The sequence below is a fragment of the Balaenoptera physalus genome, assembly GCF_965194825.1.
Source record: "Balaenoptera physalus genome assembly, chromosome: 10".
NCBI classification, from domain to species: Eukaryota; Metazoa; Chordata; class Mammalia; order Artiodactyla; family Balaenopteridae; genus Balaenoptera; species Balaenoptera physalus.
Window position 1 is genome coordinate 103,563,191 of NC_138889.1, and position 17,799 is coordinate 103,580,989.

A 17,799-nucleotide genomic window follows, 5' to 3' on the forward strand; every position below is an offset into this window, starting at 1 on the left:
AAAGGCAGGGCAGTGTCTCCTTCGGTCCTGGCCCCCCAGCACATGGTACAGTGCCTTGCTGGTAGTAAGTGCTCATTGAGGGTTTTATGAATGAGTGGGTCAGTTAATGAACAAGGGCATGGGGTGGTCTGCGTGTGTGTGCGTGCGTGTGTGTGTGTTGTACGTCGTACGTAACTAAAAGTGGTGAAGGAGAAGCCTCTAACCCAGAGAAAGACCACAGGTTCTGGAAAAACTTCAGAAGTAAGGTTGCAGGTAATGAGCGGGTGCAAAGCAGCTAATGGCAGGTGGGGCCTGCGCCGCAGGAGGTCCCAGGGCGCGTGTCCGGACACTGCGGGGGGGGCGGGGGGCCATCAGGGGAAGTGGACCTTTTCCAGAGCTATGACTGCCTGGCCTCACCCCACACGGGAGGCCTGAGGGAAGGTGAGTGGCAAGTAAGTGAATGTGGAGGGCTGCTTCCCGCCTGGTTGTGTGTGTGACACGGAGCCTGAGTGACCCCTGAGCATGAGTGGTGACTTTAATACTTGTCCACGGCTCCTGATACATGCCAGGCACCGCTTTAAGCATCCCACACGTTCTCACTCACTTAACCCTCTAGCGACTGCATAGGGAGTACTACCCCCATCTCGCAGAGGGGAAAACTGAGGCCCAGAGAGGTCAAGTAAGTCACCTTAGGTCTCCCAGCTATGAAGGAGTAGAACTGAGGTTTCTACTCAGGCAGCCCAGGCCCAGAGTCAGCTCTGAAGTCGGCAAGTGCGGGCATGGGTGACTATCCAGGGTGGCCAAGGGGCTCTGCGTCACTTTCCTGCCCCCAACGGCATAACAGCGCGGAGAGAGAAGCCAGAGGGAAAAGGAAGAGGCCAGGGTGAGAGCTGAGGGTGGTCAAAGCCCACTCACACCTCCTTCACCAGAACCGCCTGGCTGAGGGTCTGCTCACTTCCCAGAACGCGGGCACCAAGCTGGGAGCAGCCCGGGGACAGGTCGCCAGGCAAAGTGAGATGTGTCCCCACTCCCAGCCCGATGCGACTTGCGGGCCGTACCTGGATCCTGAGTCAAGCAAATCAAAAGTCACACGACGCTGATGCGACAATCCGAGAAATGCGGGCACTGAGAAGATAGCTGATATCTAGTAAGCAGCAAAAGCTGGAAGAAGAAGAGGTTTTCCTGACTCCCAGTGTTGAATTTTCCTCAACAAGGGAGCCATCTAACCCCAGCACAGAGCTCGGTGTGGCCGCAGGGCTATTGCATCGCCCGGAAATAGGCCCCATGGAGCAGCGGGTCTTCACTGCTTTAAATTTTCAGTTGTGACATGTGGTCACCTTTTTTTTAAAGGGTCCTTATCTTTTAGAAATAAATACTAAAATGTTTACAAATAAAACGGTTGGAAGTCCAAGCTTTGCTTACTGATGAGGAGAAGGAGTGGGAAGAGATAAACAAGGTGGACACGATTGTCCCTGGGGAACAGTACGTGGCAGTTGACAGGGCCATTCTCTCTACGTTTGCGAATTATTGGAATTTTCCAGAATTAAAAAGTCTTTTAAAAGGCTCAACCTCTGACTCTGTGAAGATCACAATCGTCTTCACTCCATCTGTCCTGAGCGATTGTCAACATTTTACTTTCCAAAGGAAATTTGCAACTCTAAGGAGAGACTCTCCTGCCTGGGTCTGGGGGATGGGAGAGACTCTGACAGCTCACATGCAGCTGGGTCATGAAGCAGGAGGTGCGGCCAGGAGGGAACATATCCAAAGTCTAATGTTGTAAAGATGTTCTGATCTTCTGGTGCTGCCTCTGTGGGGCTGAAGCGGATCCAGAGGGTACAGGGCGGCTGGACTCTCAGAGCGGAGGTCCCGGGCCAGGTGAGTGGACCCCATGGCAGAAACAAGGAGGGAGTGTCTTCCATCAGGTTATCTAGAAGCAGAGCCTGAGACAAGGATTTTGGACAACTGACTTATGAGGGAGCCCTCTCAGGGGAAGAGCAGGGGAAGCAGGACAGGGGCAAAGGAAGCAAGCCAGGGACAGATGTGGTTCCAGCTGCCTGCTGGCTTCAGCTGGATCCCACTGGCAGGTGATTCAGAAGCACAGACTGGGTCCCACCATGTGGCAAGGGGGTCAGCCTTTTCTACCCCATGCCAGCCAGTCATTGGCTGCAAGGTTGGGGGAGGAAGTGTCATTTAAACCTTAAATTTAAAGGGAGCAGCTGTGAGCCCCTAGCAGCCAACAATTATGGCAGCTGGAAATGGGTGCCCCTGCCCCCAGCAAAGAATATCTGGGAATTGGGGGGAACCAACAGCATCTACCCCAGGGAGGCATTTGCTACCCAGACCCCCATCCTGCTGCCACTCACTGACCATTGATACTGGGAGAGGCCTCGGCATTTCCATTTCAATCCCAGAAACTCACATACAGACACAGTGTTGAGGACACAGAGCCCCAGAGAGGGGAAGGGACTTGCCCAGGACCACTCAAGGCCAGCGCTAGAATCCGGGCCTCCTGACTCCATCCCAGGGCAGAAGCCTTCATTTCCTGCAGGGCCCCTGGCTCCTGGCAGGTGAACCTCTCTGCACCAGCACCCTGTTCTGATGCCTTGGGGGGAGGCTGGCTTTGGCACATTTGCAGCCGATTTGTAACTGGCATCCACTGAACCCCGATCCTCTATGGGTGGCCCCTGGCACCCCCCATCCCCCCGTCACATGGTGTGACTCGATACCTCTCAACCCTGCCTTTCTCTGCTTGACACGCATACACACACACACGCACATACACACACACACACACACACACACATACACACATCCTCAGAAGCTCGCCCTGTCCTCTAGGCCTCCACAGTACAGTCCCATTCGGGTCACAGGTCTTCTCTGCCTGCTTGACCACAAACTCCCATGGACAGATCTTACTCACCGCTGCCTGGGCCCCTGTGGTGTTGAGCTCAGGACTCCGTAGATAAATCTCCAGCCACTAGTTCAATATCCATGGTCCTCTCCTTCCCTTCCCACACCCCTCCCCACCTTCTTCCGGAGCCCAGAGCTCTTATGCCCTCTCCCCACCCCGGGATCACCCCTCCCGATGATGAGACCAGGATGTATCAGGTCTTATCAGAGAACCAGACAGGACAAAGTGGAGCCCGGTGGCAGGATTCTAGGCGCGCGGCAGGCTGGAGGTGATGCTGGCCAGCATTTAGTGGACGTTTGCTAGGTGCCAGGCCCCGCGTGTTACAGATGTTATCCTGTTTAATCCCCACAACCCCGGCCCACCCGCACCCCCAGGATTGGCACCAGCGCTCCTTATGTGGCAGGTGCGGAGGCTAAGGGGTTGAGATGCAATCAACCCGCCCAAGGTCAAAGCTCGGGGGAGCAGAGCCAGGGTCTGGCCCGGGCTTGTTTACGTCGGGTGCTCAGGATCCGGTCCACTCTGCAGCGGAGCTGGAGGGTCCTGCCCCCTCTGTCCCTGCCTGCCCCACCCTCCAGGAGCCGAAGGAGCAAAGGCTCGTTCCTGGCTGGTTCCCTGGGGGGCCAGGCTGCCTGGGCCTGTGGGTCCTGAGCTGGCTGAGGGGACTGGGGAGGGGTCAAGCCTAAAGATGTTCCTCCCACGGCCCACAGCCGTCTCCTGCCCCCTCGCCTCCCCAGCCATCTCCGCCCCAATCAGCCCTGGGCCAGGTTCTGGAGGTGCAGCAGGCAGGACAACAGGGCATAGCTTCCTGAGGACCCAGGGTCCACGCGCTTCTCGGAGAGCAGGATCTCACCTTTACAAACAAGAGACTTTCCCCTCTGGTTATCTCAGTCTGCCCTCTGCACCGCCTTCCCCTCCCGCTGTATAAAGTTCCTTCTGTCCCGTGAGAGGATTATTGAGAGTTGGAAGTGACCTTAGAGACCACAGTCCAATCCCTGCCGTGATATGCATCTGAGAAAACCAAAAGGAGGGCAAAGAAGGCCAGAAAAAGAACAGAATTTAAAGTTTATAAGTTTAAGGCCACTTTGCCCAAAAGTATTCCCCACACGACTACCACGTGTGTAGAATCACTGGACTATGAGAAAAAAAAGTTAATTTATCATGGCCAGTTAAGTTTGGGAAATGCCCTTAATATTATACTAAAGTGTTCCACTGCAAGAATTCTCAGAGCCTTTTATATGCTAAAGAGGGGAAAGAGAATAGATATCCAGGGTTTCTCAAACTTATTTGATCATGGAGCCCTTTTGCTACTGATCTATCAGGACCAGTGTTCCATGGAACATACTTTGAGAAAGGTTACTCCAGCTTCCTGAATCCAACTCCTGACTGACTATTTGACCCACTCGCAGCACCACAACTCTGGAAAGCGAACGCCAAGTAGAGGCACGCTTCCAGTGACTGGACACTCACTATCTCCCTGGGCAACCTGTTCCATCCAAGACAGCTCTGCCAAGAGGTCTTCATTCTTTTGTGCTTCCCAGTGGCAGTGAGGTCCAGGTGCAGGGGAGAAGTCTGGTTACAGCCAGTGGCTGATTGATACTGGCCTTTGCCACCAACCGCATCCCTCAGTCCAGCTCGCTGTGTCAGAGGGGCTCTGAAGAGCTGGGAATTGAGACAGGGATGGATTCCCACGCAGAGCTGGGCCAGGTCCCAGAAAAGGGAGTCATGCAGCCATGTGTCTCTGAGCTCTGCTTCTGGAGCCCAGGAAGGAGAGAGGCCCAGCCTCCTCAACCATCCCCACTAAATCAGGGGTTGTCACTACAGGCCAGTGGAGATACTGATCACATGTCCCAGCAGCCTGGGCACAGAGCACTGTTGTTGGACCACACACGGTCCCAATCCCAGGGACTTCTCTGCTGTGTGACTTTGGCCAAGGCACTTGACCTCTCTGAGCCTCTGTTTCCTCTTCTATGGAATAGAACCAACTTCCTGGGGATTGAGGGAGGTCAGCTTGCAAGAATGCCTCCCCACACAGTGCCTACACAGAGCCGGTGCTCACCAACCCTGGGGCCCCATCCGGCCCTTTGGCTATGAAGGACTTGCTGCCTGGGATTTAGTCACCCGGGCTACTTGTCCCCCCCAGCCTCCCAAGGCTCTTTTCCTCTCCCCCCACCACTACCTCCGTGGCAGAAAAACTGCAAATTGTGGATGCTCACAAAGGACCTCCTGAATTCACAGCTGGAATTAAAATCGAGGAGAATGTGTTCCCCCCCGCCTTTCTTTTTATTAGAAAGAGTGAAAACAGCCCAGTTCCTTTAAAGGATTTGCTCATTAGCCCTGTCCCCATGGAGAACCATCACCTACCATGATCCCCACAGCCAGCCCCCCCAATCCTCTCCCAGACACCCCCCAACTCCATTCTCCTGAGAAAAACTTCAGCTTTTCTCACCAGATCACCAGGCAGCTCCCAGGCCCTGAAGTGCCCTGGCATCAACATACAACATAGTCACCCAGCCCCTCAGCAAGTGGAGCTTTCAGCCTCCTGCAACCTTTTCCCCCAACCCATTTCTCATGCCTTTTAAAACATCCAGAACATTCATTTTCATTCATTAAGGCAACAGTGCATAAAAGAATGAAGCCCACAAGCTCTGGAGCCAGTCTGCCAGACTTTGAGTCCCAGCCCAGTCATTTACTGGCTGTGTGACCTTGGGCAAGTGGCTTAACCTCTCTGAGCCCCATCTGCAAAATGGGAGCAAGGACAACTCATAGGGCTGGGATGAGGATACAATCACATAATGCACGTAAAATGCTCATCCCGGTGCCTGGAACAGAGAAAGCACTTGTAAATGTTGACTTTTTGTCATTGTTAAATATTGGCTTCCTGGTTCAGTGCTGGCTCCTTGTAAGTCCTCAGCAGAAGTTTCCTTCCTTTCTCTTCCCTAATGCCCTAAACCCAAGAGCCACCACCATTGCCCTAGGTGGTAGGACAGTTATTTGATTCCCACCTGCCTTCTTTCAGATCATCCTGGGCCAGTGGATGGGGACTGGTTCCAAAGCTCCCACCACCTTCCCGGCTTCCTGCACCCCTGGGCTCTCGCCAAACTGCAGTCGGCCAGTTTGGGTGCAGTCTGTCTTGCAATGGTTGGAAAGTTTGTCTGGTCCTCTTTTTCCTGCCCCGGAAGGAGCTGTATCCCTGAAGCCCCTGACAGAGGCTGTGAGTCAGTTTCTCGCCATCCCCAGACTCAGCTCAGTCCAGGTCAAATCAAGTTCAGGGGCTGCTGCACAGGGCAGCCGCTGTTCCGGAAGGTCCTGGCCCCGAGGATAGTCACTGAGTCTCACCCAGGCACAAGCCAGAGAAATGAGACAGTTCTGTCCCAGCCTTTTCTTTTGGCCCCCAGCCAAGGTCCTCGGCTGGAGTCACGGCGGCAGAAGCCGACAGAGCAGCCACAGTTACTCCCGGGCCCGGAGCTGGAGGACCCACGCCCAAGCCGGCCTCCAGCCCAACCCAGCCTGGCCCGCCAAATCTACCCCAGAAGGTGACCCAGCTTGACCTCCTGCCTCCAGAATGGCACCAGAAGAGAAGCCCAGGAAGAGCAGCCGCCTTCTCAAGGAGCTGGGGGTGTGTGTCCATTTCCTAGGGCGCTGGGGTAGGGGGAAGGGAAGGAAGTGGAGGGGGCACATGAGGGGGCAGTGCAGGGAGCCCTGAGGGCGGAGGGGGATGAGAAAGCCTCCAGCTTCCCTGCTTAACACTCACCCTAAGATTTAAAAAGCCCTTGAGGGATGGGAGAGGCTGTCTACACCTACACCGACACCAGCTCAGTGGGGGCCCATAAGAAGTCCTCAGCAGAAGAAATTTCCTCTCCTTCCCTTCTCTTCCCCATCCCCCAGCCCCCAGAGGCACTGCCATGGCCACAGGTGGTAGAACAAGTGCGTGATTCCCACCTGCCTTCCGAGACGTGGTCCTTCCTTGCAGACCCACCAGGATCCCTTAGAAGGTGGGGAGTGATCTCCGTTCAGCCAGCCGGTCCAGGACCCCGACGACCTCCTTTAGGGCCACGTCCCCTGACGGCAGCTCTCTGCCCCCTGCCCCTCTCCTGCCCAGGCCTGCCACGTTGTCATCGCTCTGCTGTACTTGTTCATTGCGGGTTACCTTGTTGCTGTCGTCCAGAGCCTTCACCTGGTGGTGCTGAAGTCTTGGTATCCATTCTGGGGGGCTGCCTCTGTGAGTAGATGCCGAAACGTGGGCCTGCTGGGGAGCAGGCAGACCCCGGGGGACCTGGCATTCGGCACTGGATGCAGGGTGGGGCGGAGTGAGCAAATAGGAGGGAAGCAGCCTCAGCCCCCTTCTCCAGACTCTTAGCTCTGCCTCTGCTCTCTCAGTCACACGGGAAGCAGCTCCTTCCCAGGGGCCCCTGCAGGCCTGCAGCCCAGAAGGCCTGCAGCCCGGGGCTCTCAGCGCCCTCCCCTAATCGACCAGTGCACCCAGCACAGAGAGTGAGCGTGAGCTGGGGCAACCACACCTTCCTCAGGCTTCCTCAGGTGCCTTTGGATCCAGCCACACATCCCTGGTGCCTGAAGTCTCTGTCAGGGTTGGTCTGCAGGGCACAACTCCCGTCCCCACAAGGCCATTGGCCAGGGTGGGAGATGAAAGCGAGACCGGTGGCCACATCTTTCCTGGAGGCTCCCCAGGGCATCCTCCGCCACCCCGAGTCTCGGCGGAGTCCCGCTTACACACCAAGTCCCAGGTCCTCGGCGCCCTCTCAGACAGGCATCCTGACCCTCTGCTGCCACTTCAGTCCTCTGTCCCCATGGCCCCCACCCCAAGCTTTCAGTGCACAGTGGGGAACCACCATCTCCGCGTGGGTGCCTACCCATCCCCGTGCTCCCAGTGACCGGCACATAGTAGGTGCTCAGCACACATATGAAAGAATAATTGCAGAAAAACACCAGAGACCCTCCAGGTGCCAATATCCAAGAGCTAATATCCTCCCAACTGCAGGATCCAGGAAAGGAGCCAGGGTCAGGGTGGAGAGCATAGTGCAGCTGACACCAGAGGGATGGTTTGGGCTGGTAAACAGGGGAAGCGGGAGGGGGCCGGGAGGGCATTCTGAGTGCAGGACACAGCTGAAGCCCAGGAGTGACCTGTGCACACAGGGAAGACCAGCCTGGCTGGAGAGGGGCCTGGGATGGGCCGTGAGCCCCCTTTGTCAGAGGAACGATGCTCTCTACCCCACCAGCCCTCAGAGGCTGGTTTTTTAGAGAATACCGGGAAGGGAATTTGTGGGTTTCAAGACACCCCAGCCTCTCTCTTACGACTGTTTCAAATCTGGCCCGCAGTTCCTCATTTCAGGGATCTTGGCAATAGCAATGGAGACGTTTCAGAAAAATTATCTGGTAAGTCGGAGAGCAGAGAGTGTTCAAGCAGAAAAGTCCCCGTCCTGGAGGTCTGCCCTCTCACCCCTACTCCCCACTTTTCTCCCCACCTGCTGCCCTTCCTCCACCCCAGCTCTGGCCACCGTCCTGTCAGGCCTGGAGGCGTCTTCCAGCCTGTTCACACAGCAGCCCGGGTGATTGTTCTGCCAGCCCCACCTCCCTCGGCTCCCCTGTGCCCTGGGCTTGCCTCCCATGTCAGCAAGTCTATGAGGCCCGCAAGCCGGCCGCAGCTGGGTGTCCATCAACTTCTCATCTCTAAGCTCCAGCTAGACACAACTGTTCCTTGCTTGCACTGTGCTGGCTCCTGCCCGAACACCTTGCCCTTTCCCCGCTGTGCGTTCTCTCCTGGCTTTGACTTCCTCCTGATCATTCTTCAAGGCTTGGCTTACACGCCTCCTCCTCCAGGCAGTCTTCCCTGACTGCCTTGGCTGACTTATGTGTCCGCACAGCTCCTGACTCTCTCTCCCATGCACTAAGCTTGGGCAGCAGATGTCTGAGCATCTTTCTACCCCAGGGTGGCCCAGGGAGGCACAGAGTCGGCACCCACACAAGCCCGGATGGATGGAGGTGGATGGGGGATGGAAGGACCATTCCACCAATCCTGTGTCATGGCCTCAGCCCACCTCCATCCCCCAAGCCCAGGTCCACATTCATGCCCCGCAGCTTGGGCTGGGCTGTGGCTGCCCCTTGCTCTCTCAGGGGGTGTAGAGATCAGAAGGGTATTGTGCCATTTACCCAGAGCAGAGGCAGGAGGTGCTTGACAAAAACCTGCCTCTTCTTCCTGGACTGGGCCCCTTTCAAAACCATAAGCCTCCCTACTTCCTACCCCTGAGCGTAGGGAGCCTCTTAGTGCAGAGAAATCCATTCTAGCGTAAGGGGTTGGAGGTGCCTTATGTCTATACTCTTTCCCTGGTACAGGGGTTTGCACTTGGCAAGAGCTCCTGGAATAATGCGTAAATAACCCAAGATGATGATGAACAGAGGCATTTCAGGGGCCATGGGTGGTGGGGAAGGAGGCAGACGTGAGTGAGTCTTCACTCAGGGCTGGTCCCACCCTTTCCTGTGGGTGGGGAAGGAGCTGGGTGGGGGGCCATTTGGGTGCCTCATCAGTTGGCATATCTGATGCCAGGAAGCTTGGGGGCAGCTTTGAGAGGGAGATGGCAGTGGGAGCATCCTTCTTTGTTACAAAGTTTATGGATCCAGAGGCGGCCCTTGGGTTCTCCCGATCCCATCCCATAGAAAGTGAGGTCCGGTCCGGACCACCGGCCTCCTCGGTGGTCAGCTAGCTCAGAAAGCCATGTTTGCACGAGGAGCCTCAGGCCCAGGGACAGGCAGCATTTTTCTGAGGTCAAAGAGTGAGCTACTGGTTGGCCTGGGTGGAGGGCCTAGATCCCGTCTATAACCTTCGGACAGTGATTTAATACTTTTCTTTTTTGCTCATAGAAGGTGTGCCTGGTAGCAAACACCATCAGCTTCTTCTGTGTGCTGGCTGGCCTCTTTGTCATTGCCAAGGATCTCTTTCTGGAGAGTCCATTTGACTTCCCCATCTGGAAACCGTACCCCAGTGACACTGTGAGTGCCTGGGCCCCAGGGGTTCTCTGACTCCCAGGAAGGCACTGCCTTGGGCTTGGCCCAGAGGAAGTTTCCAGCTCTCAGAAAACCTCTTCTGGAGCCCCGCACAGGCGCCGGGGCCCTTGGTGGATCTGTTCCCAGCCCATCCCCCCACCCTGAGGCGTGGTGCCAAGGGGATGATAGCCTTCTCACTGGTCAGCATCAGGAAGCCAGACAGGACCTCGAGTCACTGAGTCCAACTGTAATAGATGGGGAAACTGAGCCCAAAGAAGGGGAGGGGCCTGTCGGAGGTCAAGTAGCAAGTTGGCAGCAAATTCAGGACCACAGTCTAGGACGGCTGATTCCCTGTTCAAGGCTCTTTAAATATCGTAGCCCCAGTGACCCCATTATCTGTGAGCCTCACAGCAGACTTGCAGAGCTGGCCGAGTTCACTTTGTTACCCCCATTTTATGGGAGTGAACACTGAGGTCCAGAGAAGCTAACGTAGTGGACCAAGGCCACACAGCACAGCAGGGGTGCAGTGAGGACTCAGCTGGGTCTAGACTCCAAGCCCAGGGCTCTTTTTGCGACTCTGCCACCCCTGAAGGTGGACCAGCCATTCCGTGTGGGTGTCTGCGGGCCTCAGGGTCAGGTTCCAAGCGTTGTGACCATGGTGGTTCACGGTTCCGTATAGCTGCCCTCCACCATGCACATGCAGGTGTGGGCACACACACACATGCACACACTTCCCCACCAAATGCTCATGGCCCTGTGAGACATCCCAGCTGCATGGTGGTCCTCAGCCCAGCACTTCCCCTCCCCCGCAGTAAGAAATGCTCCCTCTCCCTGAGCACAGGTATCCCCATCTAAGTGGGATTGGAGGAGATGATGCTTAAGACCACCTGCCATTCTACCAGGGACCCACGAGATTCTCCAGTCCTCAAACACTACTCACCGAGGACCTGTGGGTGCCAAGCGCTGGGCATAGAGCAATGACTGAGACAGACCCCATCCCAGCCCCACAGAACCTCGCCCTGCCTCCGGGGCACACCTGGGAGCTGAAGCCCCACTGTCCTTGCTGGCGGGTCTAACCCCTGCCCGTGCCCATGCAATGGGTGCAGATACCCAGCGAGGTCTTACCTGCCTCTCCCTCCCCTGTCTCCCTCCCAGGTCCACATCCAGAGGCTGGAGTTGGCCCTGCTCTGTCTCACCTGCCTGGAGGTCTTCCTGCCGGGGCTCATGGCCATCATGGCCTATAGGGATACCCACCTGTCTGCAGAGGTGAGGGTCTTCAGAAGATGGGAAACACAGTGGGTGTAGCCACAGAGGGTGCAGGCAAAGGGGATGTTGCCAAGCACTTACTAAGTGGGACCACATACAGAGGCAACCCACAGCCCAGTAGGGGAGACAATGCATGGTAGCAGGGAGGATGCCATTCAACATGAAAAATGTGAGGCCACCAAGGAGAAAAGATCATGGGCGCTCAGGACAACGGGCCATTGTGCTCCCAGCTCTCAAGCCCCTGGAAATCTTATGGGGGAGATCCGTGGAGATGGGCAGGATCCGGACCCACAGGTAGGATGAGAGAAGGGACCCACAGCAGAAGGAACAGCAGGTGCAATGGCTCAGAGACGGGCCAGGGAAGGCTGGAGGAGCTGCAGCATGTTGTGGGCTGTGGCTGTGGTGGGAATCAGCGGGGGGATCACAGGGACTGAGCACTTCGGGGGTACCAAGGACCCTCTCTGTTAAGCACATCAGAGAAACATGACTTATTTAACTGAAGCTTCTCAACCACCCTTTGAGGTAGGTACTGACCCCACCCCATTCTACAGATAAGTAAACCGAGGCTTAGAGTGGTCACATCACTTCCCAAGGTCAAACAGCCATGAGAAAAACCAGGACTCAGACCAAGGCACATCCCACCCATAGCCAAGCCCTCGTGTGCTCATGAGGATGGCAGAATGGCAGGCTGAGGCCAGATAGATTTAGAAATAAAAGAATAGATGCCCTCAGGATCACTTGCCCCACCCCAGAAGTTATTTCCTAGGCTCATTTCTTTAAAGGAAAAAAGTTCATACTATAATCTTAACTTTCAAACACTGTAAAAAAAAAATGTTCTAAAGTCCCCATAATTCTGCAACTTTAACACTTCAGTTGTTTTCATGTTAGCGTCCTTGATATACTGAGTTTTCACATAACGCCGATATGACTTTGCACTTGAGTTTTACTTAACACCAAACAAATAAGTTGTCTTAGTCCCTGCCTGGCTGTCTGGCAGGAAGTCTTCTTCTTAAGACGGCAGAGAGCTGGAAGGGGCCTTGAGTCACTGAGGTCAACCCCATTTTTAAGGTCAGCGAGACTGAGGCCCCGCCACCTAGTGGCAGGAATTAACAATAACTGTTCCCACTTCCTGGCATGTGCCGTGCGCAGAGCACGGTGCTGAACGCCGCAGGCGGCTGTATCAGTCTCCTATCACTGCTGTAACAAATTAACACAAATTTGGCAGGGGAAAATGACACAGCTGTATTATCTTACAGTTCTGAGGTCAGCAGTTTGCAGTGGTTCTCCCTGGGCTAAAATCAAGCTGTGTGGGCCGGGCTGCCTTCGCTTCTGGAAGCTCTGGTAGAGAGTCTGTCTCCTCACCTTTTCCAGCTTCTAGAGGGTGCAGACATTCCCTGCCCTGTGGCCCTTCCTCCATTGTCAAAACCAGCAGCCCAGCAGCCTCCGATATCTCCCTTCTGTCTCCATTCTACTCCATTAAGGACTCTTGGGGTTCCATTGTTCCCACCCAGGGAATCCAAGACGATCTCCCCATCTCAGCTTTAATCTGATGAGCAACCTCCATTCCCCTTTGCCATGTAACCTAACATGGTTGCAGGTTCGGGGGAAAGACACAGATGTCTTTGGGGGCCACACCTCCTTGAACCTCACAGCCACCCTCAGAGGCAGGTTCTGCGTTCCCGTTTCTAAGAGGAAGCATGGGGCTCAGAAGGGTTAAGTGACTCCCTACAACCACACGACAGTAAGTGGCCAAGTCCCCAGGGCCTCTGCGCCCTCCTGCATCTGGGAGCCAGTGCCGGACACAGGCTCTGCAGCTCCCTGTCACCGATCAGGGACGAGGAAGGCAGCATTAGACCCGCCCCCAGAATGAATTCTAGCCCAGAGGGACCTCGGTGTATCAGCTGGCCCAGCCCCACCGGGGAAGCCAACAGGGTGAGTGGTGTGCCGGGTCGCCAGCACACAGGTAGCAGGCCAGGAACAAAGGCCAGGTCCACTGCCTCCAACCTGGCCTCTCCCTTCTCAGGATCACGGATGGGGAGAGAGTCATACCCTAGCCTCCTGGAAGTCCCTCCATCTCTCAAGCCTCAGTTTCTCCACCTTCATGGGGAATTGAGACTCCAACAAGTCAGCCGGCGGGAAGGGCTTTGTCGATGGCCACTCGCTCCACATATATGAGCAGCGGGGATGGTGGCTTCTCTTTTGCAGAAGGATGACCTGTCCCTTATTCCTGACACACCATTGGAGTTCAGGGGGCCGCCGATGACGCCTCCACCATCCTATGAGGATGTGACTCAAGGCTACGTGCAGGACAAACAAGAGCAGAGGTGAAGAGACCCTGGGCTCCCCCCACCATCAGAATTCACCCCGTGGGCCTATCTCCCTGGCAGATATGGACTGATTCCGAGGGGTGGTTACCAAAAAGGGACAAATGGTGCCATTGCTAGAAATGTCTGCCCCATGCTGGTGGCCAAGGCATGGGGCCAGCCCAGCCCCTCAGGCCCAGGAGGGATCTCCAGGCCCCCATGCCCCATAACACCTCAACTGGACCGAGCACAGCTGGATCCTGCCTTTCCACCCAGCCAGCCCTGGGAGCAGACCCCTGGGCCGGAAGCCCACTGCACCCCTTCCACCCTCCCTGTCCACTTCCCCCAGTCAGTAGGGCACACAGGGGGCCTGTCCATGTGGGGCTGTGAGTGGAGCCAGAGAATTTCCCTCAGAGCCCAGGAAGGCACCATCTTCCCTTGACCCAACCTACCCAGAGGCCTCTGGGAGAAGTTGTGCATCTGAATCCCTGCATTTGGGGTGAGGGCAGCAGGGGTGTTGAGTCAGGCAGAAACTCTGACCAGCTCTTCCCTCCAAACCGTCTGTGTGTCTCCCTGCCTGCCCCAGCAGGCCTCAGTGTCTCCATCTGTACAGCGAGGGGGAGAGTAGATGAAGTGATCCAGGTGGAAAGCTCTGACATCAGAGTCAAGTTCAGGATCCCAGCTGTGACATCCGAGGTTGCCAGTGAAGCTTCAGCCTCGGAATTCCACACCTACTTGGGCTGAATGAATATGGGAGAGAGAGAGACCCACCTTCCTCATTTCCTGAATTTCAGTCATCCAAGGACAGTCTTCATGAGTTTTGTTTATTTGCGGACTGTACTATATTCCCTTTATGTTTCCTTAAATTGACTTTTTTCTCAAATACGATTACGTTAGAGGGGTACTTTGTATCAGCAACAAATAGGAAGTCAGTATCTTTCCATAAAAATAAGCCAACCACAAAAATCAGGTAAACATGGTAAAAATAAAACAAAAGCAACTTGCCTCCCCACCTCCGTGATCCCACCTGCTTCTCTCTGCCTGTTGCTCACTCTGTACCAGCCACCCTGGCTTCCTGGAGGTTCCACAGACACCCTGGGCACACCCCTGCCTCTGAACCATCCCCTTGCCCTTCCTCTGCCTGGACTCTCTTCCCCCAGAGATTTGCAGAGCTCACTCTTTGAATCTTTACTGGGCTACCTACTGGGCCAAAGCTGATGTCATTTAATCCTCACATCAATCTGGGATGTAGGTTCTGTTACCATCCCCATTTCATGCAGGCTCCGAGAAGTTAATCAAGTTGCCCAGAGGCACCCAGCTATAAATGGCAGAGCTGGGATTCAGACAGGGACAATCTGGCTTCAAACTGAAGTGCTGCCCCCTGATGGCACCCTAACACAGCTCTAGCATGACCCCCGCTCCCTGGGAGCTGCACATTCGCTGGTCAGATGATGTTTGCAGGTGTGAGCAGCTACGATACTGGCCTACATAGTAAAGTTAGCCCTCGCGGCTCATGGGAGCCCTGTCCTCCCAGACGGGCCATTTCCCAAATGGTAGCCCAGGTTTTTGGTTGTCTGGGATAGAGTCCTCTGCACAGTCTTAGAAAACTCCTGTGTGCAGTGATGCCCTTAGGATCACTTGTCCTTGCATCAAATATTCCTGGGGTTTGAGGTTCTTTGAGTTCTCCTGTCTGCTTTGTCACCTCCCTTGGTGCCACTTCTGGCTCTCATCTCTGGTTTCGATCACTGGCTTGCCCGTAGCCTCTTTTCTCCACTTCTGATCTGCTGCTTCTGTGGGTTGCAGCTGGCTTTAGGACAGAATGTGAAGTAAAAGTCACTGGGCTCTGTGGAAGCATTACAGACAGCCAAAAGCCATGCAAATGTTTGGGACAAATACGGTCTTTGAAGGGCATGCTGAAAAGGTGAAAGAAAAGGGTGTGATGGGCAGTGTGGCTGTCTGGAGAGCTGGGTGCCAATTCCAGCCCTGCTAACCATGCCACGCTCCCCAGCCTTGCCCACCTCCTTCCCTGGGAGTCTGAGAGCAACTGCATCCAACCCCCACCCTAAGTTTTCCCCAAACCTATGGTCTCCTCCAGTTTATAGGATAATCCTGCAAACGCTTACCCCATCCCCACCCGAAAACATCAAGAGGAAACGTAAAGTCACGCCCCTCCTCCTTCCTCACACTCCCCCCCTGCACCCCTGTCCTCAAGACAGGTGATGGAGCAGGGCCGCCTCACATGCATTCATTCCCTCCTTCCACAGGTAAAGACTGCACTGCACCTGCTACGTCTGGGGGGCAAGGCGGGGACCACCACCAGCAAACCCCTACACGGTCTCTAGCCTCTTTGGGGTTAGACTCTGGTGGGCGAGACAGGCAGTAATCAAACAGTCACACCAATAAACACATAACTGCTGGAAAGGAAACCGAGAGGGGTTAAGAAGAATGTAATGGGGAACTGATGTGGAATACGGGGCGGGTAGAGATGGGGAGGGGGGCGAGTTTGGGCTTTTCTCTGGAGGTTGTCTTAATGGAGGCCTGAAGTTTGCCCAGGGACTTCCCTGGTGGCACAGTGGTTAAGAATCCGCCTGCCAATGCAGGGGGCACGGGTTCGATCCCTGGTCCAGGAAGATCCCACATGCTGTGGAGCAACTAAGCCCGTGTGCCACAAATACTGAGCCTGTGCTCTAGAGCCTGCGCGCCATAACTACTGAAGCCCGCACGCCTATAGCCCCTGCTCCGCAACAAGAGAAGCCACCGCAATGGGAAGCCGGCGCACTACAGCGAAGAGCAGCCCCCGCTCGCCGCAACTAGAGAACGCCCGCACGCAGCAACGAAGACCCAGCGCAGCCAAAAAATAAAAAATGTCTGCCCAGCGCTGACCAGGGGAAGGGTAGGCCAAGGCACAGGGTCCGAGCTGGCCGGGCCCTGCTGTTTCTTTCATGCAGACTGAGCTCTTTCCAGGCCTTAGCCTTCAGCCCACACCCTCACCTCCCCACCACCCCAGACGGCCTCCATCACTTGCTCCCTGCCTCCCCACTTTCTTCCCAGCATCCTGCTACCCTGCATTCATTCAGGAGCAAATTGCCTGCTAAGTGCCAGGCCCCTGCCCGGAGGGAGAAACAGAACCAGTGGGAGATATACTTTGAGGTTTGTTGCAGGGAATCGGCTTATGTGGATGTGGGGCTGGGCAGGCTGTCAGGAAGGACTTGCTGGATCTTCTGGGCATGGCCTGGAGCTGCCACCCACGAGGGATTTTATTCATCAGGGAATCCTCAGCTCTATTCTTTAAACTTTTCAACTGATTGGATCAGACCCACCAGATTATCCAGGAAAATCTCCCTTACCTAACAGTCAATTGACTATGGATTCAATCACACCTACAAACTATCAATACCTTCACAGCCACTGGGGACAGTAGCCCAGCCAAACTGATACATTCAAGGACTATCCCGGACACACAGACACAAAGAAATTGCAGAAAGAGAGTTAGATAGGACTGGCAGTTATAGAATTATCTTTAGCAGGTGTGGAGGGGGATTGTCTGCAAACATCCCCATGCTAAGGAATTTTATTCCGCTCCAGTAGCTGACCTTGACTGAGTTTTTACACTGTGCCAGCCACCATTCTAGGTCTTTTATAAGAAGTCCTCACAAAAAGGAGTTCATGGTTAAGGAAACTCAAGCACAGAGAGGTTACGTAATTTACTGAAGTCACACAGCAAGAAAGCGGTAGAACCAGGAATTACACTCAGTCAGATGCCAGAGCCTGAACTGGTTGCCACTCTGCAATGTTGCCTCTGTTTCCTAGTTTAGCTATGTCAGGAGGTGACTGAGCAATTTATCAGCATCATCTCTTAGTCCTCCAGGATCTTATGAGGAAAGGTCTGTGGTTATCCCAATTTTACAGGTAAAGATACTGTGGCCTAAAGAGGTTGTGTAATGCAACTCCTTGGTGGCAGAAGCAGGATTCAAGCCTTCATTTGATTGACAGCCAAGTCCAGCCCCTTCACCTCCTTGAAACAGAGGTGAAAAAGCCCTTCTTTAGTGGCTCTGGAGAGTGAGAAACAACCACAGGACCCACTGGGCAGGGTGTTTTGGGAACACAGATGGAACAGGGCAGCCAGGGCTGTGCTGCAGGAGGATTGAAGACCTGGCTGAGCCTCAAAGGGAGGAATGGTGTCCTGGCAGAGGGAACAGCATGGGCAAAGGCATGGGAGGGAGGGAAGCAAGAGGCAATTCTGGCCTCCAAATACAGGAAGCACCCTTTACAAAGAGGTTAGCATCAAAAGTCAGTGGGTCAGATGAAAACTATTGCTCTGGACCGAATGTTTGTGTCCCCACC

General features: G+C 55.0%; 1 protein-coding gene across 1 annotated transcript; it reads left to right on the top strand.

The window, feature by feature from the left end:
• Positions 1-6,667: 6,667 nt before the first annotated feature.
• On the top strand, positions 6,668-12,908 carry MS4A10 (membrane spanning 4-domains A10; the record flags this gene model as incomplete). The annotated part of the gene is made up of 5 exons (XM_082476796.1): positions 6,668-6,814; positions 6,954-7,109; positions 8,225-8,281; positions 9,764-9,892; positions 11,042-12,908. The coding sequence occupies 5 exons, from the start codon at positions 6,668-6,670 to the stop codon at positions 11,189-11,191; spliced, it is 639 nt and encodes a 212-aa protein (XP_082332922.1). The 3' UTR covers positions 11,192-12,908.
• Between the last annotated feature and the right edge of the window lie 4,891 nt (positions 12,909-17,799).